The sequence below is a fragment of the Onychomys torridus genome, chromosome 2 (assembly GCF_903995425.1).
Source record: "Onychomys torridus chromosome 2, mOncTor1.1, whole genome shotgun sequence".
Lineage (NCBI taxonomy): Eukaryota > Metazoa > Chordata > Mammalia > Rodentia > Cricetidae > Onychomys > Onychomys torridus.
In genome coordinates, this window is record NC_050444.1 from 133,981,515 (window position 1) to 134,005,414 (window position 23,900).

Here is a 23,900-nt window from a genome sequence, read left to right on the forward strand (position 1 = left end):
ACCAACTTAGAGCACGCTCACACCACTGGTTGCTATTGGAGACACAATAAGTAAACTCCAGGAACTAAAGCACACTGACCATTTCTCCAAGCACCTTTTTCTCGGATTCAAGCGATCGAACCCGGTTTCTCAAAGCCAGAATTTCTTCATCTAGCCTCTTGTTATGTTCTCTTGCTTTCTGTAAGTCAGTTGCATCTAAACAGAGAAAAAGGCGGTTACTACTTGGGTCACAGTTTTCCTCTGGGAGGCACTCACTCTGAACACTCATGAGTGCCAGGCTACTGCGTTCCGAGTATGTGGTTGTCTGCATTGGAGAGCCACCACACTGGCATACCCTCCCAGCTACTGTAACAGAACAGAAGGCTTTGTACGTCTCATGCAAGCCTAATGGACTTTTTGAATGTAGAGTTTCCAAAAGAACAGGGTTCTGGGAACACGAACCATTTCTTTATTTTCTGTGTGTTTGAGTGTGGTGTGCGCACACATGTCAGAGGATAACTTGGCAATAGGTCTCTCCTTCAACCGTGTGGGTCCTGGGAACCGAACTCAGGTCATCAGGTTTGATGGCCTTAACCCACTGAGCCATCTCAATGTCCCTGGAGCTGAAATTTTAGTGTTGTAAAATTTTTTTAAAGCCCTGACATATTCTTTTTTTTTTTTTTTTGTGACACTCACTATTTTATTTATTTATTTTTATTGTATGTGCATTGGTGTTCTGCCTACATGTATGTCTGTGTGAGGGTGTCAGGTCCCCTAGGTCTTCCACTTAGCATTGAGGCATTCACTAAACAGTCACTAACGAGTCCATTCCTGGTGATTGCATTCAATTTGACTATCCCACAAGCTGCTTCTCGCTCTCTGTCCTTTCCAAGTATTTCTGCATTAATCTGGGATGTTTGATAGTATCTGGTTTTGGTGTATAGTAATGCTGGTCACTTAAAGTTTGGGAATTCTTCTCTCTTCTTTGGCCTTTTAGAAGTTATAAAGCCAATATTACTTATTCCTAACATATGTGTTAGATTCACTTGTGAGCCTTCCTGACTCCAACATATTTTTGTTTGTTTGTTTGTTTTTGTTTTTCCAAGACAAGGTTTCTCTATGTAGTTTTGGTGCCTGTCCTGAATCTCAACCTGTAGACCAGGCTGGCCTTGAACTCACAAAGATCTGCCGGGGCTCTGCCTCCCGAGTGCTGGGATTAAAGGCATGTGCCACCACCGCCCGGCTTCTGGAACTCTCTTTAAAGGAGATTTCTAACTAAAGATTCAATTTAATGTGTTTAGGATCCCTTCCTCTTCCTCTTCCTCTCCTCTTCCTCTGTCCTCCCTTCCCCCCTTCCTCTTCCTCTGACATGGTCTTATTAGGTAGCCCTGGCTGTCCTGGAAGTCACAGCACAGACCAGGCTGGCCTAAAACCTATATCAATTCTCCTGCCTCTGCCTCCTGAATGTTGTTTATTTAATATTGTGTGTGAGTGTGTGTGTGTGTGTACAGGCATGTGCCTGGATCTCTCAGTGCAGGAGTGCAGGGGAGGGACGACTTTTTAGCTGCTTGGTTCAGATTTCTTTTGATCCTCTTATTCTGAAATTTTAGATTGCCTTGTGCCTTACATGATTTCTAGTGTAAACATTACGTACCATGAGATTCCTTCAAGCCATTGATTTGGCCCTCAAGCCACTGATTTGGCAGTATTGCACAAACACTGATAATGTCATCTTTTCATTTTCATCAATTCAAAATATTTTCTAGTATCTCTTGTGACTTTTTCTCTGATATCAGAGGCTCTTTGGAAGCATCCTCTTTACTTTTTAAATATTTGGGAACTTTTTTTGGTATACTCCTGTCCCAGATTTCTAGTTTAATCCCACGTGATGGAGACCTTTGTTTTTGTTTGTTTGTTTGTTTGTTTGTTTTTCGAGACAGGGTTTCTCTGTGTAGTTTTGGTGCTTGTCCTGGATCTCGCTCTGTAGACCAGGCTGGCCTCGAACTCACAGAGATCCGCCTGCCTCTGCCTTCCCAGTGCTGGGATTAAAGGTGTGCGCCATGACCCCCTGGCTGGAGACCTTTGTTGATGGTCTTGGCAAACACTTCATGGGTGTATGAAAAGGATGTGCTTTCTGGTGTTTTCTATCAGTACCACCTGGGACTTCTGGCTGTAGCACCTCTAAAACTTCTGCAGCCTTACTGGTTTTATGAGTTACTTGACTTATGAGTTGCCATAAGCACTTTTGAGTTCACAATCACATTCCTGTATTTTGAAAGGAAGGAATAGCTAATTTTGGAATTATTTAAAATGGATAAAAGCATTCTGTAAATCATTTTTGTTGTGACCATTAAAATATCCAAATTTCATCATCAAATATCGAGGCAGTGTCAGATTAAGCCATTCAACACCATTCCAAGTCTATTATTGGCTTTCCGGTGGACAAAGGAGTGAGGTATTGCTGCGTGGACTGCAAGGGCCCTTGGCTTCAGTGGTCTCCATACAGTCCGAGTTCTTCGTCCTGGTGACAGGTTTGGAATCGGACATAATAAGGATTCACACATCAGCTGTGACATTTTTGGTAGTTAATGGATAACTCAGTTAACCTTGCCACAACTCAGCATCCTGCTCTGAGATGGGGATAATCCTATTCAGTACCCAACTTGTTAGGAGGATTAAAGGTAATCATGGAAAGTGCCTGGCAGAGCAACTGCTGCTCCGTAGGCAGCAAGTGACGGCTGCGTGAGTGGTGCTTGTGACTTTCATTAGTAAAAGCATTTTAAGGATTTATTTTCTTTCTGTGTGTCTGTGTGCATGTGTGCGAGTGTCCACATAGGCCAGAAGAGGGTGCCAGATCCCCTGGAGCTGGAGTTACAGGTGGTTGTGAGTTGCCCAACATGGGTGCTACCACCAAACTCAAGGTCCTCCGCAAGAGCCTTAAGTGTTAACCATGGAGCCTCCCACCTTTTCCACTCCTAAATAATAGTTTAAACTACACATATTGTGTTACTGTGTGATCAGTTGTTACTACATATGCTAATGACTCACCACTTTCTTTCAGTTTTATTAGACTATTTTTCAATTTTTCAATTTCCAGTCGAGCATTCTCAAGTGCATCATCTAAAATAAAACAAAAAGAAAACATATGTACAAAAAGTAAATGAGGAGTCAGAGAGATGGCTCAGCAGTTAAGAACACTGGCTATTCCTCCAGAGGACTCAGGTACAAGTCCCACAACCCACATGGCAACTGTCTATAAGTTTAGTCCCAGGGCATCAGACACCCTCTTCTGGCCTCCTCAGGCATAGCACATTTGGGGTGCACAGACATACAACAGACAAGCATTCACACACATACACATAAATACCCACTGTGGTAGTTTGAATAGGAATGACCTCTAATAGACTCATGTTTGAGTGCTTGGCCCATAGGGAGTAGTGGCACTATTAAGAGGTGTGGCCTTGTTGGAGTAGGTGTGGCCTTGTTGGAGAAGTGTGGAGGTGGGTTTTAAGGTCTCATATCCTCAAGCTAGGCCTAGTGTGGCAGTCTACTGCTGCCTGTAGATCAAGATGTAGAATTCTCAGCTCCTTCTAAGAATTGCCGTGGTCATGGTGTCCCTTCACAACAACAGAAACCCTAACTAACACATCCCCCCAAAGCAATCAGCTGGGCATTGTGGTACACTCATCTAATCCCAGCATCAGGCAGATCTCTATTAGCTACATATAAAGACCCTGTTTCTGGGCTGGAGAGATGACTCAGAGGTTAAGAGCACTGACTGCTCTTCCAGAGGTCCTGAGTTCAATTCCCAGCAACCACATGGTGACTCACAACCACCTGTAATCATATCTGGTGCCCTCTTCTGGCCTGCGGGTGCACATGCAGACAGAACACTGTATATATAATAAATAAATAAATCTTTAAAAAACAATGGGCTGGAGAGATGGCTCAGTGGTTAAGAGCACCGACTGCTCTTCCAGAGGTCCTGAGTTCAATTCCCAGCAACCACATGGTGGTTCACAACCACCTGTAATGAGATCTGGCATTCAGGCAGAATACTGTATAATAAATAAATAAATCTTAAAAAAAAAAGACCCTGTTTCAAAACAACAACAACAAAAAACCCAAAGAAGTAAATGACTCACATAACAATAAAATTTCATACCTTTTTCTTCTTTTTGAACATCATCCTTTGAGTCTCTACAGAAATGTAACCTATCTGGAAGCTTTCCTGGGTGCCCTTCTAGTGTTCCTACTGAATCCCATATTTACTCCATTGACCTCTGATCTCAAACATTTCCTAATCATTCTCTCTCTTCTTATTTATTTATACTATTTATTTATTTAGGTCTTTCGAGACAGGGTTTTTCTGTATAACAGCCCTAGCTATCCTGGAGTTTGCTTTGTAGACCAGGCTGTCCTCTATCTCAGAGATCCACCTAGCTTTGCTTCCTAAGTGCTGGGATTAAAGGCATGTACCATCACTCCTGGCTCTAACCATTCTCTTATTAGATTACATACTGAAAGGCTTGGATCACTGAGGTTACAAGGGCAGCTGAATGTCTAAAGCATGCATAAAACAATTGTGCCTCACTTAAGGATGGAGGAGTGTGTTCGGAGAAACTGTTTTGAGGTAATTTTATCAATGTATAAACATCATAGGGTATACTCGAACAGTAAGGTGGCTGGCTACAGTGTTATTTGGTGATTTAATTTTATGGAACCACTGTTGGACATAGATTTCTAGCTGACCAAAATGTCACTATGTGGCAAGTGGACTGTACTGAGAATTTTTCCAATATCTGCTAGAAGTAGAAATAACATCAACCTCACAGAGATACGCCTCCCTCTACCTCCTGATTATTGGGATTAAAAGCATGCACCACCAGGCCCAGCTAGAGCACAGGCATATGGGTGGGTTTTTTTTTGGGGGGGGGGTGGACTTTATTTAATCTTTTACCAAGATTACTAGCAACAAAAGAAGAAAAAGGTAAGTTGAGTTGTATAAAATGAAAACCTTTTGCCCACCCAAGGACACTATCAACAGAGGGAAGATCTGTGAAAAGTGCTGAAGAATATTCCTGGTGTCACACAAAGAGACAGACGTGTGAACAAGGCAAAAGGCTGCACAATGATCTACAGGAGTGAGCAAGCACACTTGGGCAGTAAGCCCTGAGTGTTCATCCTGAGGCAGGGTGGTGGGGGTGTTGCACTCTACAATCAGTATCTGATTCGATAGGCTCGTTCCCAATGGTGCAGGTGTAGGTGTGACTGTCAATCTCAGGAAAGCCTGGCATTCGGGGCTGGATGAGTAGGCACGGTTTCACCAGGTGAGGGAGGTTATGGATTAGTAGGTTTTGGCAGACTGGCCACTTTTGCTAGAAAAGACTGCTCACAATTCAGAGGAGAAAGTATTTGAAAATCACCTGTCTCTTAAGAGATTAATATCCAGAATGTTTACACTAGAAATCCCACAGTTTAAAAAACACAGAAATCCCATGCCTATAATCCCAGCACTTGGGAGGCAGAGGTGGGTAGATTTCTGAGTTCGAGGCCAGCATGAACTACAGAGTGAGTTCCAGGACAGCCCAGGCTACACAGAGAAAACCTGTCTCAACCCTCAATCTCCTCCTGCCTCCCGTGCACTAAAATAAATAAATGAATGAATAAATAAATAAATAAATAAATGAATGGATAGATAGATAGATAGATAGATAGATAGATAGATAGATAAATCCCACTGTTAAAAAACAGCAATGACTGATTGAGTGTGGTGGTAGCACTTTGATGCTACAGCTCAAGAGGCAGAGGCAGGTAGATTCCTAAATTCAAGGGCAGCCTGGTTTACACAGCAAATTTCAGGCCAGCCAGAGTTGCACAGTGAGACCTGGTCTCAAAAAATAAATAAATAGGGGGCTGGAGAGATAATAGGCAGCTGGAGAGATAATAGGGGGCTGGAGAGATGGCTCATTGGTTAAGAGAACTGGTTGCTCTTCTAGAGGACCTGGGTTTGATTCTCAGCACTCACATTGTGGCTCAGAACTGTCTGTTAATGCCAGTTCTAGGGGATTTGATGCCCTCTTCTGGCCTCCATGGCACATGATATGTAGAAATATGTGCACATACATTTAAATACAAATAAAATATCACTATACACATAAAACAATAAAATAAAATTGAAAAAAAACTAATAAAACTAATTACAAAAAGCATTAAATAGACATTTTTCATTATGTATGTAGCTCATAAACACATAAAATATACTTAATATCGCTAGTCATAGGGAAGTAGAAATCAAAATTCTATGCCCATTATGATTGCTATTATTTTTAAAAACCCCTGAAAAACAGCAGGGGTTAGCTTATATTGCAGTAAAATGGAATGAAGCAGTTACACCTGTTTCATGGTTGAATCTCCAAAGTGTGTTAAGTGAAAGAAAACAGATGCGCAAACTCATGTATGATTCCATTTATATGAAATGTCCAGATAAGGCAACTCTGGAGACAGAAAGTAGGTCAGTGCTCTCCTAAACTGGATTTGATAAATAGAGTTCCCATTTGGTAAAACCAAAAGCAAGCCTAAATATTTACAGGCTAAACAGATTAGCCTCAGGAGGGCCTGGATCAATATCTACCAGCCCCTTCCAGCTCTTCTAAAGGGCTATTTATAGGAATGCCAAGGGGTGGAGCAAAAGACCTCCCCCAGCACAGCCAAGTGCAGACTTCCAATTACCTGGTAACCACACACCCACGCACGTGGTCAAGCCATCCTCTAATGCAGAAACTCAGATCTCACTAGGAAACCTCTATGGGCCTCCACAGCCACCTCAACCGACACAGAATTTAAAGACTCTCACAGTGAAGCAGGTTAATGCCACCATGACAGACTACATTACTAAGACTCATTAGTATGTGTTGCCAGTGAGTGTGGAGAACCAGACCTCTTCCACTACTAAAGAGATCTTAACTATGCTTATGGGCCACAAAATAAATTTGAGCCACCATCAACCTCCTATACAGTGGATAGCCATTTCAGTTTTTGTTGTTGTTGTTTTGTTTGTTTGTTTGTTTGTTTTTTCTCGAGACAGGGTTTCTCTGTAGCTTTGGAGCCTGTCCTGGACTAGCTCTGTAGACCAGGCTGGTCTCGAACTTACAGAGATCCACCTGGCTCTGCCTCCTGAGTGCTGGGATTATAGGCGTGTGCCACCACTAACCGGCTCAGAAACTGCATTCTTATCCAGATTAGAAATGTGTAACAAGGTAAGTGCAAGAATGGTAATGGCATCAGAACTCATGGTAGCCCCAACTAGAAACAGCACACATGCCCACCAACAGTAGATGGATCAGTGTAGCATCAGTGGAATATTATAAAGGCTGCTACATGAAATAATGCAAGAGAACAAACCAAAAGAATGGATATTGCCGACAAGATGGCTCAGGGGATAGAGGCCCCTGCCCCAAGCTAGACAACTTGAGTTCAATGGTGGTGGAGACCCACACAGAAGAAGGAAAGAACCAATTCCTTCAAGTTGCTCTTTGACTTCCATACGTGTGCCTTAGCATGTCGCCTACATTTGAAAGCATATACAAAATAAAAATTTTAATGTAATTTTGAAATTTTTTATTTTTTGAGATAAGGTCTCTCTACATAGCCCTGGCTGTCTTGGAACTCACTAAGTAGACCAGGCTGGCCTCAAATCCACCTGCCTCCGCCTCCCAAGTGCTGGGATTAAAGGTGTGCACCACTGTACTCATTCTAAAGTTTTTTGTTTTTTAAAAACAATGGTGGGGGTGTTGGAGAGATGGCTCAGTGGTTAAGAGCTCTGGCTGCTCTTGCAGAGGACCCAAGTTCACTACTGTCTGTATGTAACTCAGATTCCAGGAAATCAGATATCCTCTTCTGGCCTCTGCTGCCACCAGCCATGAACACAGTACACAGACATACAAGCAAGCAAACCACCCATACACATACATAAAAATAAAATAAAAAATTAAATGAATGATATTGCATGTGGTCAGAACTCAGAAACAGTATTCAAAGTATGGTGGTGATTATTTTTGATGGTGAGGAAGGAGGACCCAGAGTTAGAGTGAAGGAACTAATGGGTCTTCTGGGTGCTGGGACTCCTGAGTGGCACACAGTTCTGGGTTGTGCCTTTGGGGTGGGCCTGCCAAGCCTGTGTTTTCTGAAGACTTGGGGACACAGTAGCAATAAGTCTTTACATGTTCACCTTTGAGTTCTTTTCCCCCTTAGAATATCCCCCAGATCACCCCAGTAATCCATGGCTACAATGGTCATCTGAAGCCATGGCTCACCTAACTTTCTCTGTTCTTTCTCCTTCTCTTGTGGCTTCTCGGCTCTCCTCTGGATCTCCTCCAGGGACACCCCCAGCCTCTGTGCTATGCATTCCACTTCCCTCAAGAGGCAGTTCTGAGGCTCTGCGTCTTCATTTTGACGCTGAAATGAAACTGCGTTAGTGATAAGCACTCCTGTCCATTCTTAGCAAACAGCACTTTCACCTGTGTGCATGTCTTTGATGAGGTTGAACCAAACAAAATTACAGGTAATTGAGGGTCTTTTACTTGTAAAAAACAATTTCACAAGGTCCAAACCAACACACTGCGAGACTATGTTTACATGATCACGAAAACAAGCGTAAACACATATGTCATTTGAGACACCACTAATGTGAATGGTGCACTATATAGTCTTTGTTTTGATTTGTTTTGTTAATTCCAAAGTATGTACACTCTTTTTAGAAAGAGTTACTTTTAAAATTGTAATCATGTATATGTGTGTGGGTATGTGCACAGGCATGCAAGGGCTTGGAAGATGCCACAATATTCTATTGGAGCTGGAGTTACAAGGTGTTGTGAGCCGCCCAAAATGGGTGTTGGGAACTGAACCCAGGTCCTCTGCAAAGAGAGTACAACCACAGAGCTCTCTGTGTGCCCGCCCCTTGCCCCCAACACACACACACACACACACACACACACACACACACACACACACACACACACGAGTTTTGCTCTGTTTTGGTTTGGTTTGGAATTCACAGAGATCCACAGCCTCTTCCTCCTGAGTGTTTGGAATTAAAGGCCACAATGCCTGGCCCAGGAAGATTCTTTTCAATATAGAGGATTAAACCCAGGATCTTTTGCATATTCTAGGCAAGCACTTATCTCCAAGCTACATCCCCAGTCCTCTGTGATCCTTTAGAGGATGTAGCACACATTGTTGAAAATCTGATCCAGGTGATAAAGACCACCTCTTATGTGACTTTTTCTCTTTCCCTAATTATTATGTTTATAATATTTTAATGTACAATTTGATCAACCTTACATTATGAATCTACATATCTTGATGTATTCAGACAGAAATTAGGTAAGTCCTGCCATAGAGTTAGCCCCATCTTTAGGTAAAGGGATCTGATATTTACCTAGGCAAGGTATTTTTTAGTCTGCTGCCTAGTCTCCTGATGGTTCTGATGTTCTCTTTGCAAAGGCTAACAGATTTTCTCAGATTTCACCTTAACAAAATCAAGAAACAGAAGTTGGTTCCTGCCTGCAGTTGGGGAGTGGACATGGGCAGACCTTCAGCACGCACATTAAAGCCAGGCCTGACAGTGGGGAATGGACAAGGGCAGATCCCTGAAGCACACTGACTACTCAGCCTAATCAAACCCAGTGAGCTCCAGGTTCAGTGATAGACCCTGCCTCAAAAGGTGGAGAGAGCTGGGTGGTGTTGGTGGTGGTGCACGCCTTTAATCCCAGCATTTGGGAGGCAGAGTGAGGCGGATCTCTGTGAGTTCGAGGCCAACCTGGTCTACAGAGTGAGTTCCAGGAAAGGCGCAAAGCTACACAGAGAAACCCTGTCTCAAAAAAAGGTGGAGAGAATAGGGAAGACCTTAACATGCACAACACACACACACACACACACACACACACACACACACACACACACACACACGATGCCTACTTTTAAAAATAGTTGTATTGCGTTTTAGTCCTATTAGTGGGGTACAAAAGTTTCAGTTTATTCTGCTCTTCAACACAATTGCTTTACTGTAAGATGTAAACGTGAAATGCCCCCTGCCCCCACTCCCCAGCTAGTGGGGCTGTGGATCCTTTGGGGCATGGCCAATAGTGGAAAGACACAGCTGGTCAGGTCTAGTTCTTTGCTTCCTGACCCTCTAGGATGTGGACGCTGCTGCCCCCCACTCCTTTGCTGCAGGTGACATTACCCTAGTGAGCCTTCCTGAAGTCTGGAGCCAGAATAAACCTCTTTTCCTTTAGTTACTTCTGTGAGGTGTGTAACACAGCGATAGGAAAAGTAATAACGCACACACACTAACTTATCCTCACAACCACTCTGCTGTAGCTGAGTTTGTGTCAGATTTATAGGTGATGTAAAGCTGGGCGGTGGTGGCGCACGCCTTTAATCCCAGCACTTGGGAGGCAGAGCCAGGTGGATCTCTGTGAGTTCGAGGCCAGCCTGGTCTACAGAGTGAGATCCAGGAAAGGTGCAAAGCTACACAGAGAAACCCTGTCTCGAAAAACAAAAACAAAAACAAAAACAGATTTATAGGTGATGTAATGCAGCCTCGTGAGGTCAGCTTGTTCCAACACCTACAGCTGGCCAAGGAAGGCCATCCCAATGCAAAGCCTTATTCCGAAGCCTGTAAATTGGCTTCCTGATATTTTAGTGAATTAGATTAGATGAATGAGTGTTGCCCCAATGAGCCTGCTTCTCACACAGTTTTCTAGTTAATTCTAGAATACCTGGGGAAATTCTTCCTGGAGGCTACCGCTTGGGTGTCTTCGAGACTCCAGCATGGAGTCCATGAGTTCTGGGGCTGCTGCTAGTGTCCTGCTCTCTCCCAGCGAGCGCTCGGTCTGTTTACTGCGGCTGTGCAGAGCTAGTCTAGACAAGCCTTCTTGACACATTTCTTTGGGTTCCCTTACTTGGGCTTCTGTTGGGAAGAAATAACAGAAAACTGTTAAAAGAACTGTAGGTAAATAACTATTATTTTTTTATAAAACACCAAGAAAGTTCTTAATTAGAGTTTAATAGTTAATAAAAATAACGCTCACATTGTCCTCTTCTCCCTGTCTTCCCAGGGTGTTTGAAAACTCCCAGAAACAATAACACAAGGGTATGACACGATGGCATACACCCAATCCCAGCACTTGAGAAGTGGAGGCAGGAGAATTATGAGTTTGTGGCCGGGCTGTGCCACAGAGTGAGACCTTGTTCTAAAACAGAACAAAGAGGGGCCGAGGGATAGCTCAATGGCTGAGGCACATACTTCTCATCCAGAGGACCCAAGTTCTGGTCCCAGCATCCACGCAGGGCTGCTCACAACCATCTGTAACTCCTTCGGGAAACCTGATGCCCTATTCTGTCCTTTTTGGGGACTCACACACATGTGGTAGGCATACACGAATGTGTACACACACACAAAAATAAAAAAAAAAAAAACAAAAAACCTTTGAAGAGAAAGAGAGGAAAGAAGGGGTAGAGGAGGGAGGAGGGAGGAGGGAGGGAGGAGGGAGGAGGGAGGGAGGAAGGGAAGGAGGGAAGAAGGGAAGGAGGGATGAAAAGGATGAAGGGGAGTGATGGAAGGAGGGAGGGAGGCAGGGAGGGAGAGAGGGAGGAGGGAGGGAGGCAGGGAGGGAGGGAGGCAGGGAGGGAGGGAGGGAGAGAGGGAAGAGGGAGGGAGGGAAGGAGGGAGGAGGGAGGAGGGAGGGAGGAAGGAGGGAGGAGGGAGGAGGGAGGGAGGAGGGAGGAGGGAGGGAGGAAGGAGGGAGGAGGGAGGAGGGAGGGGGGAGGGAGGGAGGAGGGAGGAGGGAGGGAGGAAGGAGGGAGGAGGGAGGAAGGGAGGGAGGAAGGGAAGGAGGGAAGAAGGGAAGGAGGGATGAAAAGGATGAAGGGGAGTGAAGGAAGGAGGGAGGGAGGTGTGAGGGAGAGAGGGAGGAGGGAGGGAGGCAGGGAGGGAGGGAGGCAGGGAGGGAGGGAGGCAGGGAGGGAGGGAGGCAGGGAGGGAGGGAGGCAGGGAGGGAGGGAGGCAGGGAGGGAGGGAGGGAGAGAGGGAGGGAGGGAGGGAAGGAGGGAGGAGAAAGGAGGAAGGGAGGAGGGAGGGAAGGTAGGCGGTCTACAGCCCTCCCTGACCAGTGTCACAGCAACAGTAATAACAGTGGGAAGCGGCTCCCAGTGTGTAGATAAACTCGCCACCACAGTTTTTAATTTTTCACCAATTAAAGAGTAAGAACACCTTTTAAGGTTTACTAGGGACTCGGGTCTGAGTTAACTCACAGCTGTGCTGTTTCCTGAGCACAGGTGTACTCCAGATGTGGCTCTTTCCATCTTACTGAATTCAAGTGAAGCAGAAATACTAATGTTCCTCCTTAAGACATGAAGACTGAGGCCCCAAGAAGCCAAACGACTTGCCCAAGGTCACTCAACAAATCCTGATGCGGGCACTTCTCCAAGATGACTGTCCCAGTACTCTGGCTTCCCAGTCCTCCAGCAAACTCCAGAGATCTAGTCCTCTGTCCCACTCCAGCCTTCTGTAGTAATTCCCTGGGCTCTGTCATTGCCAGTAAGAGGAGCCACTCTAACTCCTGAGCCTCAGACCCTTCCAAAGCCCCTTATCCTCTCCAGTTCTCATTCACTGAGTCAGAGTCTCACTATGCAGCCCAGGCTGGCCTCAAACTCCTGCTCCTCCTGCCTCAGCCTCCCCAGTGCTGGGATTACAGGTGTGTGAACCATGTCTGGCTCATTCACTTTTTCACACAGCATAGAGCCAGGCCCGTGGTCGTAATCCACCACTGGGGTGCATTCCTCCCGGCCTTTCTCTGCTTCCACTTCGGCTCTGAGCAAAGCCCTGGTTCACTTCATGGCAACCTCCACCTCCTGTGCCCCGCTCCAGCAGGGCTGAGAACACAGCATGGCCGGCGCGGCGTGGTGTCTAGGTCTGCTCACCCCAGTGAAGCCTCACTGCTGCCAGCTGTCGCTCCGTGTCTCTGCAGGTCTGTCTTCACTCTGGAACAGACTACTGCTGCACACCCTCTCTCCTCAGGCCTCCTCACCTCCCCTTTTCCCTCTCGTCACCCTGCTTCTTGCTCTGCAAAGAACTTCCACACTTAGCAAATCCACCAACTCCTGCATTCTTTCCCCTTGAGAAAAATAATGAGCTGTCCTTATTCCCAAGGCAAAGCCCTTCCTCTGTTCCCATGGACACTGGATCCCATTCTGTGTGTGTGTGTGTGTGTGTGTGTGTGTGTGTGTGTGTGTGTGTGTGTGAGAGAGAGAGAGAGAGAGAGAGAGAGAGAGAGAGAGAGAGAGAGAAACTCTCTATGTAGCCTTGGCTAGTCTAGAATCACTTCCAGACCAGGCTGGCCTTGAACACAGAGATCTGCCTGCCTCTGCCTCCTGAGTGCTGGGATGAGAGGCATGCAGCACCGTTCCTGGCCTCAGATGTTAGCCGTTAATCACCGGTTTAATGGAAGAGGCGGAAGCAAACACAGGTGTCTTTACAATTGTGTGTCCTTAGCCTCCTTTCATTCCTTCCCGGTGCTTCCCTGTCTTTCCTTTCACACTCGTACTGTGCCCCCCGGCCTCTCCACGCTGCTGCTCTAGGATAAAAGCCCAAGAGTGGTCCTAGAGCAGCAGGGCAAGTGTGTGTCTGCACTATCACACATCACATACACAATGATAGAAATGGAATTTTAAAACTTAAAAATACATGATTTTATATCCGTCCAGTGCTGGTTTACAATTTAATATGTTTAAATCCCCAAACAAGCCTTAACAATATTGTAAAGCTCCAAGAAGTCTTGGTTCCTCCTACAAAACACTTACAAGAGAAAGGAGTCTGCTGGAAGCTAGTCTCCTAATTCGCTATTTTCAAGGAATTGTTTTACTTACAGGATGAGCCTTATAGTGTTGACTTCAGTATCATTCAGTTTGCTTTAAAAGTTCTCTTTTTGGGGAAGGAACAACACTGAGGACTGAACCCTTGGCCTTGCTCTACGATGAGCCCCAGCTCCAGCCCCTAATAGGACTGTTTGACCTAGTCCTTCTACTACTATTAATTTTTCTTACTTTGAAAATAATAATCCCCCTGTTGGAGATCTCTCCTGGAGCTGCGCTCTCCAAACCCTGCCCCTGAGAATGCCCCCCACCCCCGTGCAGTGGTTCCACCCCCAGAGAGTATTTAATGTACACCCCAAGACTCTCGCCTGTAGTTTTCCCTCGTGGCTTCCCCTCTTCCCCTGGACCACCCAGGAATGCTCAGATTGAACCTGGACTTGCTAATTTGGCCTAATCTGATTTATTACATTGGTGGCATTATTCACTACTGGGGAATTGAAACTTTTCATGCCCCAAACAAAAATTTTAAGAAGAAATCATAGTGTATATCATCTTACACCATGACAATGGATCAAATATCTGCTGCTTTAGGGCCTGGAGAGCTCAGAAGCTAGAGGCACAGGTGGCTCTTGCCAAGGATGTGGGCTCAGTTCCAGCACCCACAAGGTAGCTCACAATGCGGTGGTTTGAATAAGAATGACCCACCCCCTCATAGGCTCATAGATTTGAACTTAGTCATCAGGAAGTGACACTACTTGAGAAGGATTAGGAGGTGTGGCCTTCTCAGAGGAAGTGCGTCACGGGGGGGGGGGGGGCTTTGGGGTCTCAGATGCTTAAGGCCGGCCCAGTGTCACTCTCTTCCTGTTGCCTGCTGATCTAGATATAGAACTCTCAGCTACCTCTCCAGCACCATGCTTCCTGCCATGATGATCATGGACTAAACCTCTGAAACTGTAACCCAGGCCTAGTCAAATATTTTCCTTTGTAAGAGTTGCTGTGGTTACAGTGTCTCTTGACAGCAACAGAAACCCTAAGACAAGGAGATGCTGTGCACTGCTTCCAGGAAGTGCTCTTTAACGGCCTCCTTCCTATTTCATCTTGCTGGAATTCAAATACTGGAGCTGAAACCTGAGTAGCCATTCTGATGCCATCAAATGGAAACCACATGCTAGGGAGAAAAAGTAACTCAAAAGAAGAACCCTGGGGGCTGGAGAGATGGTTCTTACGGTTCCAAAACGCAGCCTACAAAGTATGGGCAATTTAAAAATATATATGTATTTGCATGTGTATATGTGTGAGTGGAGGCACATGCATTCTACACATGTGTAAGGTGATCAGAGGACAATTTCAGGGAGTCAGTTATCTCTTTCCACTGGGCTGAGGCAGGGTCTCTCTTGTTTTCACTGTTCTGCATACTTTGGGCTAGTTGGCCTGTGGGCTTCTGTCTCTACTTCCCATCTTACCACAGTAGTGCTGGAATTATAGATGCAAGCCATTGTTAGCATTCAGACCCACCCCTTGGAGACCTGGCCAATACACAGGCAATACCTTGGCCCACTAGTCTCTCTGCGCATGTGCGCTGTCCCTTTATTAAATATGGGGCCCCGCCCACCTTCTTTCTCGTCTGGCTTCTCAGTCCCCTTGCCCACACTCTTTCCCTGTCTTTCTCTATCTCCCCCTCCCTCCCTCTTACCTTCTCTCTCTCTCCCTCTCATTCCACGAGGCAGAGGCAGCTGTATACTCCCTTTCCCTCTCTCCTCACCACTAATAAAACTCTCCTCGTGAGCACTGTCTGCATGGCGTGTCCTGCTGTAGGGCACCTTGGCTCCCACTCGCCAAGGCCTCTCTCCCGCCGTTTTATAAAAGCCATGGCACCCAGATTTTCTATGGGTTCTTCAGATCACACCTGCTAAGCCATCTAACGGCCCATCTTCTCTTTCACATCAATTGTTTTCCCCGAGGATTCCTACATGGGAGGCAAGCACTCTGTTGCAGAGCTATACTCCCCACCCACGCAAGCAATTATTGCCTGTGCTTTCTGTCACTCACAGCCGGTTAGTTCCTTTCTACCTCAAGAACGCTATTGAAGGGATAAGCTATAAAGCCAGCAGGTGTGGTAATCCACACCAGTAATTCCTTAGATGGCAGAAACAGAAAAGCAGGGACTCAAGCTCTGCCGACCCCAAGTTCTAATCCCTGCTTCTACCTTCTGGCTCTTGAGAATCTTACCTTTTTTTTTTTTTTTTTTTCCCTAGGACCGCGTCTCAGCATGTGATCCTGACTACCATGGAACTCCCTGTGTAGCCCAGGCTGGCCTTGAATTTACAGAGTTCTACCTGCCTCTGTCTTTTGTGCTGAGATTAAAGCTGCCACGCCTGGCTTCCTGATGCACTGATGTCTGGGTTTTCCTGTGAATCCTCTTCTCTCAGCAGGGCATTCTTTGCTGCTGCTCATCAGCAAGGCTAAGCCCCAAGCCTACACATCATTTCAGGAGAGGTCAATGCCTCATTTCTCTCTGTTCAAACTTTTGAGAACTTTGGTTAATTACTCAGTGAACTGGCCCCTCCTCCACGTGTATAGTTCTCCTGCAGTGAGTTGTAGGTGGAAATGGGCTGGAAGCAAGAGTATAGATATGGTCCCTTCGGTCTAACGTGGATGGGTGGAGGATGCAAGCTCTGACAAACAGGACATGGTGGAAGGGCAATACAAAGTGGGTGGACTCAGACCCGTGCATGTCCAATTGTCAATGGAACAACTCAGCTTGGATAATCCATTTCCCCCTCTGTCTTCTGTAGTCCATAGTCATAATCATCAATGCTACAGGGACACAGCCTGGGTGTCATGCTCAACTCCTCCCCATTCCTCTTTTCATCGAAGCCTCCGAATCTGTAGCTGCTAGCCTTTTGCTCACTTCCTGATTCATCTTCTCCATGCTTGCTGGCTTAGCATAGGCACTCATGATGTGCTCAGAAGAGCACAGCAACCTTGGCATCTCGAGCTGCTGCTGCCATGCTGGCACCCATCCAGTCTGCACTCTGTACAGCCCCCAGCAGGCTCATTCTGAATGCACATCACTTGCTGCTTAATGTTTGTGTGGCTCTCAGGAGGAGTCCAAACCCCTTGGCTTGGCACCGGAGATTCTCCCCAGCCTGGTTCCTGCCTGCCTCTCTCATGTCATCTTCTGATCCTCTTCAGCACTGGGCTTTCATGGCACCTGGCCATTGCTCCCACCTCGGTGCTTACGGTTAGTTCCTTGACTCTGCACATCCAGGTCCCTCTGCCTGGGATGGTGTGAGGACATTCCAGAACAGTATTTTCTCCCCAAGTGAACTCAGATTTCATGGTTGAGAAATCTTAAAATTCTAATACAGCAGATCTTGAGGTAATAAAAACTTTCCTTTGAATTATAAATTCTCTGATATTTAAATTGTACCTAAACTTGCCCCCATTTAACGAAGTAAATTAGTATAGTCTTCTCTTCAAGGTAGCTGAAGGAAGTGTCAGTAAGCAGACAGTAATAATGGATTTTTAATGGAGAGAGGGCAAACAGCATAGGTCTGTTCTTTATTTTCCCCCAGCAGGCACCCTAACCACAACAGAGGGACCAGAGCCTCACTTTCTCCCTCCGAGTAAACGACTGGTCTGGGATCATGTGGTCTTTAAGTGACTGCTAATGAACAAATACCACGGCCACCACCTGGAACAGCCAATCATTTGACTTGAAAATCTAACCGTCCTTCCTTCTATAGAAAGATAATAGAAAATGCATACCCTTAAACCCAAGAATATGATTTATAGTTGTTTCAATTCCTAACAAAATACACTGTTTAAAAAGTTGAAAACTTTGTAGCAATGTGAGAAATGCTTAACACAAATTAAGAGAAAGATAAAGAAAAATGTACACCATCGGTATGTAAAATGCACACGTGAACTTGGACTGAGGTAGGATATAAAAAGCCACCATTGGTTCCCTGAGACAGAGCCTACCAGCACCTGTCTGGACTAAGAGAACCTTTGTCCAGTCACTGATGGAGGCAGACACAGAGACCCACGGCCAGGCACCAGGCTGAGCTCCGGGAATCCAACTGATGAGAGAGAGGAGAGATTACTGCAGGCGAGGGACGTCGAGATCATGATGGGAGGATGTGCAGAGATGACCGGCCACACTAGTGGAAGCCCATGAACTGTGGACTGGTGGCTGTGGAGCCTCCATGGGACTGGACTAGGCCCTCTGGATATGGAAGACGGTTGTTTGGCTTGAACTGTTTGGGGGGCACCCAGGCAGGGGAATCAGGATCTGTCCCTGGTGCATGGGCAGGCTTCTGGAACCTGGTGCCTGTGGTGTGACACCTTGCACAGGGGCTTGGACCTGCCTAGGCTCAGTGTGCTGGGCTCTGCTGACTCCCCATGGGAGACCTGGATTTGGGGGATGTGGGGATGCGGGGTGGCTTGGGAGAGAGGGCTGGGGGTGGAAGGAGGGAGGAGAGGAGATCTGTGGATAGTATGTGGAGTGAGTAGAGAATTTCTTAACAAAGAAAAATGAAGGAAAAAAGGGGGAAAAAGCCACCATTGGTGACATTAGTATGGTATTTTTGGCCCTGGCACCATTCACATGGGACCATTCTTTGTTATGAGAGGTGCTCTGCAGTAGATGTACCACAGCAGCCCTGGCCTCTGCTGACTAGGGGCCAGTAGCACACACCCAGCTGGGATTCCATGCCTTGCAAATGCTTCACCCCACTCCCTGGTTTAGAACTGTTCCAGGAGAAGAGGGGAAAGCTGTACTTTAGCCCTGTCACACTGTTTGTTCAACACATACTGGAGGAGGAAGAATCTTGTAAAAGAGCTTAATGGCCTCTGTTGTTTTCCCAAGGAATTCGACTTAGTTTTTATTTGGTGTGAAAAATTAGAAAAGCTGAAGAACTTTTTCCACTTCTAATTTAGTACAGAGAACTGAAGTTTTCAGCATTTGTAAATCAGACCTGCTTCAATTGGTCTAAGAGATCAAAATGTTGCTATAACCCCCAAAGTATCTGTTTAAAATGTAAACTTATCGGTCCTCAAACATAGATCTACATTTAAACCTGAATACCAAAAGAGTAACCAACCAGTAAGAGCCAATGAGCAATGCATATTATGAAGTTATGAGTTAAATCATACTTTCCAGGCTAAAAGAAAATTTCACTGGATCTAAATTATTCCCATTTTGTACTAAGAACTTCTGTATTCATCTTTTAGGGGGGGCACTGGGCCTGCTTCTTTGCCAAAAATATCTATCTTAAGTTGCTCTTGCTTGGTTCTCTTCACCAAAATTATTTTCTAATTTAGAAACTTAAAACAACAACAACAAAAAAGAATACACATGAACAATTTCAAGGATCCCCCCTCTAGCAAATCCCACCTTCCCTGCGTATTCGATGTCCATTGGCCTAAAAGTCAAAATTCTGTTATGCAATCATTTTTGAACGACATTATTACAAGTATAAACACATTACCCAAATTTATATCTAACATAGTACTTAACAAGGAACAACTTTCGAATATGGGATGTGTGTGTATGTCTGACAATAAGTCCAAATCTGATATTTAGTTACTTTCCATTTTCAAAACACAATAGGTTTGCAACAGTCTAATGTATGTATTTGCAACGTTTACTTTTCCCATTTCAAGTTCACCCAAGACAGAGAGCTTGCAACAGTGCAGAGAAACGGAAAATCTTCAGTGACTGCAGGGCTGGAGAATGAGAAATGTGCAGTCATGCAAAGCCCTGCCGTAGGGAAACAGAAGTAGGTGGTCAATAGATGACAGAGTGGTGGAGACACAGGGACATTCAACAATGCACAGCGTGGACAGAAAAGGGTGGAGATGGCTGTGGGATGAACAGGATAAGGGAACCGGTGCTCAGATGGTGAGAGAAGTGGATGGAGTTGAAGGCTGAAAGGCAGAAGGCAACTGACTTGATGACCTCGGATGCTGCTGTTACCGAAGGCCTGCAGAGTTGCATCCGGATGCAAGGCTGCGCGTGACGAAGCTGGTCCTTTCCCTCAGCCCACGAGCAGGGACGGCAGTGTTTCCGGGGCCTTTGTGACTATGAGACCTTCAGGACAGTCACCCCCGGATGTCAACTGGAGAGAAGCACACCTTTCCAGGGCGAAACACCAAAGCCCGCCAGCCTGTGCGAAGGAGCTAACCGGGAAGCCGGAAAGATCCAGAATGTGCACCCCGGGGGAACAGCAGGTCCGTCTTCGACCTGAAGCGGACTTAGGGCTGCCGCCGGGGACTGCCCTAAGAGCTCAAAGAATTGCTGGGGTCGCTCAGCTACAGCCAACCAGTGTTGTCATGGCAACCACGCTCAGCAGGGGACGCACAAGCTTGCATCCGGCTGGAGCCATGGAGACTGCGCACGCTGTGGGGACTAGAGGCCGTCTTTCCTGTGGTGCCTGTTGTTACAACGCACACCATTGGCCTCCAGGATCTACGATCTACGCCATTGGCTCTGGTGGCAGCTGTAACCATAGCAACAGTGTGCCGCGTCTATATAACTACTTGATAACAGGGTTCTAGTCCTGTTTCCTATACTCCTTGTATTTATTTTTCTGTGATTTCAAAAATTGGGCGTGAGGGTTAACGCCTGTTAATTCCTGCATAAATAGAGTGAAGTAGAATTGAGTTTGGAGCCAGCTTGTGTTACATAGTAGAGTCCAGTGTAGCCTGAGCTATAGAGTGAAACCTTGCCTTAAAAAAAAATAAAAATTAAGGCAGGATAATATGCATGCCAGCAATTCTGAATTTAGGACCAGATTCGCCTTAACCACTAGAGTGCCTCAATTTCGACACTCTTGGACCTAGCTAGTTATTGTGAAAAATGCATAAACTGGGCTTGACCAGAATTACCACAAAGACTGGAACCCTTAAGAAAACCTAAGCACTGATAGTTGTTTGGCTTCTTGCTTATGTAATGCAGAATAAAATTTTTTAATTGCTTATTAAAATTGTGTGCGTGCGCATAATGTTTATGTGTGGATGGGCATGCCACAACATGAATGTATAAAACACCATGATGTTTTTGTTTTGTTTTGGGTTTTTTTTTGTTTTTTGTTTTTTGGTTCTTCGAGGCAGGGTTTCTCTGTGTAGCTTTGCACCTTTCCTGGAACTCACTCTGTAGCCCAGGCTGGCCTCGAACTCACAGAGATCCACCCACCTCTGCCTCCTGAGTGCTGGGATTAAAGGCGTGCACCACCACCGCCCAAACAATTTATTTATCTTTATTTTTTATGTGCATTGGTGTATGCATGTATGTCTGTGTGAGGGTGTCAGATCTTAGAGTTACATTGTGAGCTGTAGCAGGAATCCTAAAGATTATTAATAAAATCAATTTTCTGGGATTAAAGGCATGTGTCACCATGCCTGGCTGTTTCTAAAGTGGCCTTGAACTCAGAGATCCAGCTAGCTCTGCCTCCCAATTGCTGGGATTAAAGGCATGCACCACCACCGCCCAACTTCTGCTATGGCTTGCTCTGACCCATTTTCTAGCCACCATTTCTGGCTCTGTTCTAGTGGCTGACTGTTCTCTGACCCCGGATAAATTTATTAGGGTGCACAATATTGTTGGGAACACAATACCACCACAGTGAGCTGCCATGTGGGTGCTGGGAGTTGAACCCAGGTCCTCTGGTAGAGCAGTTGGTGCTCTTAACCACTGAGCCATCACGCCAGCCCTTAAAGTTTTTCAAGATGGGGTTGGGGATTTAGCTCAGTGGTAGAGCGCTTGCCTAGCAAGTGCAAGGCCCTGGGCTCGGTCCTCAGCTCCGGGCGGGAAAAGTTTTTAAAGATGTATTTATGTGCATGTGTCTTTGCCTTGATGAGTTTGTGCATCACATGCACACCAGAGCCCAAGAAGGTCAAGAGGACACCAGATCTGGACCAGGAGTTACAGCTGTTATGAGACCTCTTATGGGTGCTGGGAACCGATCTTGGGCCCTTGTCAAGAGCAGCAAATGCTAGCAACCAGAGCCCCAAAGTAAACATCTTTAATGATACGTTTTTAGCATAGGCTCAACTTAAATCTTCAGATGTTCTCTGTAAGATTCCAGGTGCTTGTTAAAGTTGAATTTTGCTCTTTTGAGGGGGGCTTTTGCTTTGCCGGTACCCCAAACACCACTTACATTTCCTGGTTTACTGTCAAACTCTCCTGGGTCATCTGGTACCACCATCTGGATAGCACCCATTTTCTGTTAGAATACTCCCCTCTACCATGACCCACTTATTAGCTTCAGCGTAGGAAAGGTTCCTCCACCCTCCAGTCTAGATCAAATGCTTTCCTGTTTGCCTTTGTTGACTCACGTCCCCTTCTATAAGCACTTCCACCTGCTAAAGCACACACACATACACACAATCCTGGAACTTCTACCCAGGTAAATACTTTTTTTAAGCACTGGAACAGATAATAAACTGAAGGAAGAAATGGCAGTGAGTCCACACAATAGGCTAGTGGTTATTTCAGAGCTTTAATAAAACAATCCGGAATACCACCATGAAGATCACCCAGTTCTAGCAGCACATATCCCAGTACACAAAGGTGAGTCAGAACCCCAAGGCTATGGGTGTGGAGAGGAAAATCAATCTTTTACAACACTGTACCAGAGTTGAAGCCTGTTGTCCTGGAGGTTTTGCCAACTAGATCTAAAGTTCATCTCCACTGTGTGCTCCAAGAGACTGCTTCCACTCCTGATTGCAGCACTGTCGCCCCGTGCTGGAGGTCACACTTCCAAGTGGAATTGTATCTACTCACCTTGCCACTGGTGTTTACTGCTTCCTCAGTAGGACTTCAGGCTCCCCTTCCCAACCCCATGAGCTGTACTGTAAGGTGGCAGGCTTTGCAGGGCTGGGGATCACACCCACCACCGGTCCCTAAATCAAACACTGATGTGGAACACTACCATGTTCTACACAGTTAATGGCATTTCCCTCCCAACTACACTCATGACTAGTCTATGGACCATTTACTGGATTTTTATGCACTAGGCAAACAGCAGCGTGAGAACTTCTCAGGGACTCAAGGATCTTAGCCTAATCCTCTGAGACAAACGGTAATTGCACCAACTTCCTGAGTGTCAGACCCGGGACTAGCGGTCTACCTCCAGTGTTGCTTTATCCCCACTGTAGGTAAGTTGTAGGGATTAGCGGTCATTGTATCTGGGTAGACATCAGAAGGAACAGCTGTTTTCTAGAAGGACATTGATCTCGAAGAGTCCTGTGGAAGAGTGACTGTTTTCCGTGATTTGTGGAACTGTTTTACTGAAGGGGCTTGCTGCCATCCCATGGTCACAGACGTACCAGGCACACCTGAGGCCCTCGTGTATTGCAAACGATACATAATAAAGGATTCTGCATTGTCAAGTGAAGCTAATAGAAGGTCCAGCTGGCTAACCAAGCCCCACACTCTTCACTACACTGTAACAAGTCCTTCAGGGCACAAGGATTCATTTAGCTCCTGCCAGGCCCCAAGTGGGAGGCTGGTTACTTACCCAAAGAACAGATCTACAATATTTGAAAAGTGTTACTTAAATATGGAATAAATCTAGGACAAGAGGCAAAAAATAAATGTAGGAAGGTTTGTGATCTTCAGTCTATCTTTAGGGATATTCCTGGGATATGCCTTATTCCTGTTTTAGTAAAAGTGTATTTTAAAAAGAAAGACTGCCGGGTGGTGGCGGCACATGCCTGGAATTCCAGCACTCGGGAGGCAGAGGTAGGTGGATCTCTGTGAGTTCAAGACCAGCCTGGTCTACAGAGCTAGTCCAGGACAGGCTCCAAAGCTACAGAGAAACCCTGTCTCAAAAACCCAAAAAAAAAGAAAGAAAGAAAGAAAGACCATGTTGAATTCCCAGCACCCACAGGGAGGCTCACAACCTCTGGAACTGGAGTTCAGAGAATCTGATCCCTTTTCCCAGCCTTCAAAGGTACTGCACACAATGGCACATAGACATGTATGCAGGCAGATATGCTCAAACACATAAACAAAAAAACCCCACCCTTTCCATGTG

At 45.8% G+C, this 23,900-nt stretch overlaps 1 protein-coding gene across 3 annotated transcripts in view; it reads right to left on the reverse strand.

Moving 5' to 3' along the window:
* Ccdc30 (coiled-coil domain containing 30) overlaps positions 1–20,252 on the reverse strand; it is a 96,642-nt gene extending 76,390 nt beyond the window's left edge. Inside the window, exons 1-5 of one of the 3 annotated variants that reach the window (XM_036179620.1) lie at positions 19,838–20,252; positions 10,761–10,951; positions 8,295–8,436; positions 3,028–3,099; positions 80–195 (exon numbers count right to left, since the gene is read on the reverse strand). In XM_036179620.1, coding sequence (XP_036035513.1) covers positions 80–195; positions 3,028–3,099; positions 8,295–8,436; positions 10,761–10,925 — 495 coding nt within the window. In that variant the 5' untranslated portion in view covers positions 10,926–10,951; positions 19,838–20,252. Of the gene's footprint in view, positions 1–79; positions 196–3,027; positions 3,100–8,294; positions 8,437–10,760; positions 10,952–19,811 lie in introns of all 3 variants that reach the window. The other 2 variants (XM_036179619.1, XM_036179618.1) reach the window with 2 other exon arrangements.
* Positions 20,253–23,900: the final 3,648 nt, after the last annotated feature.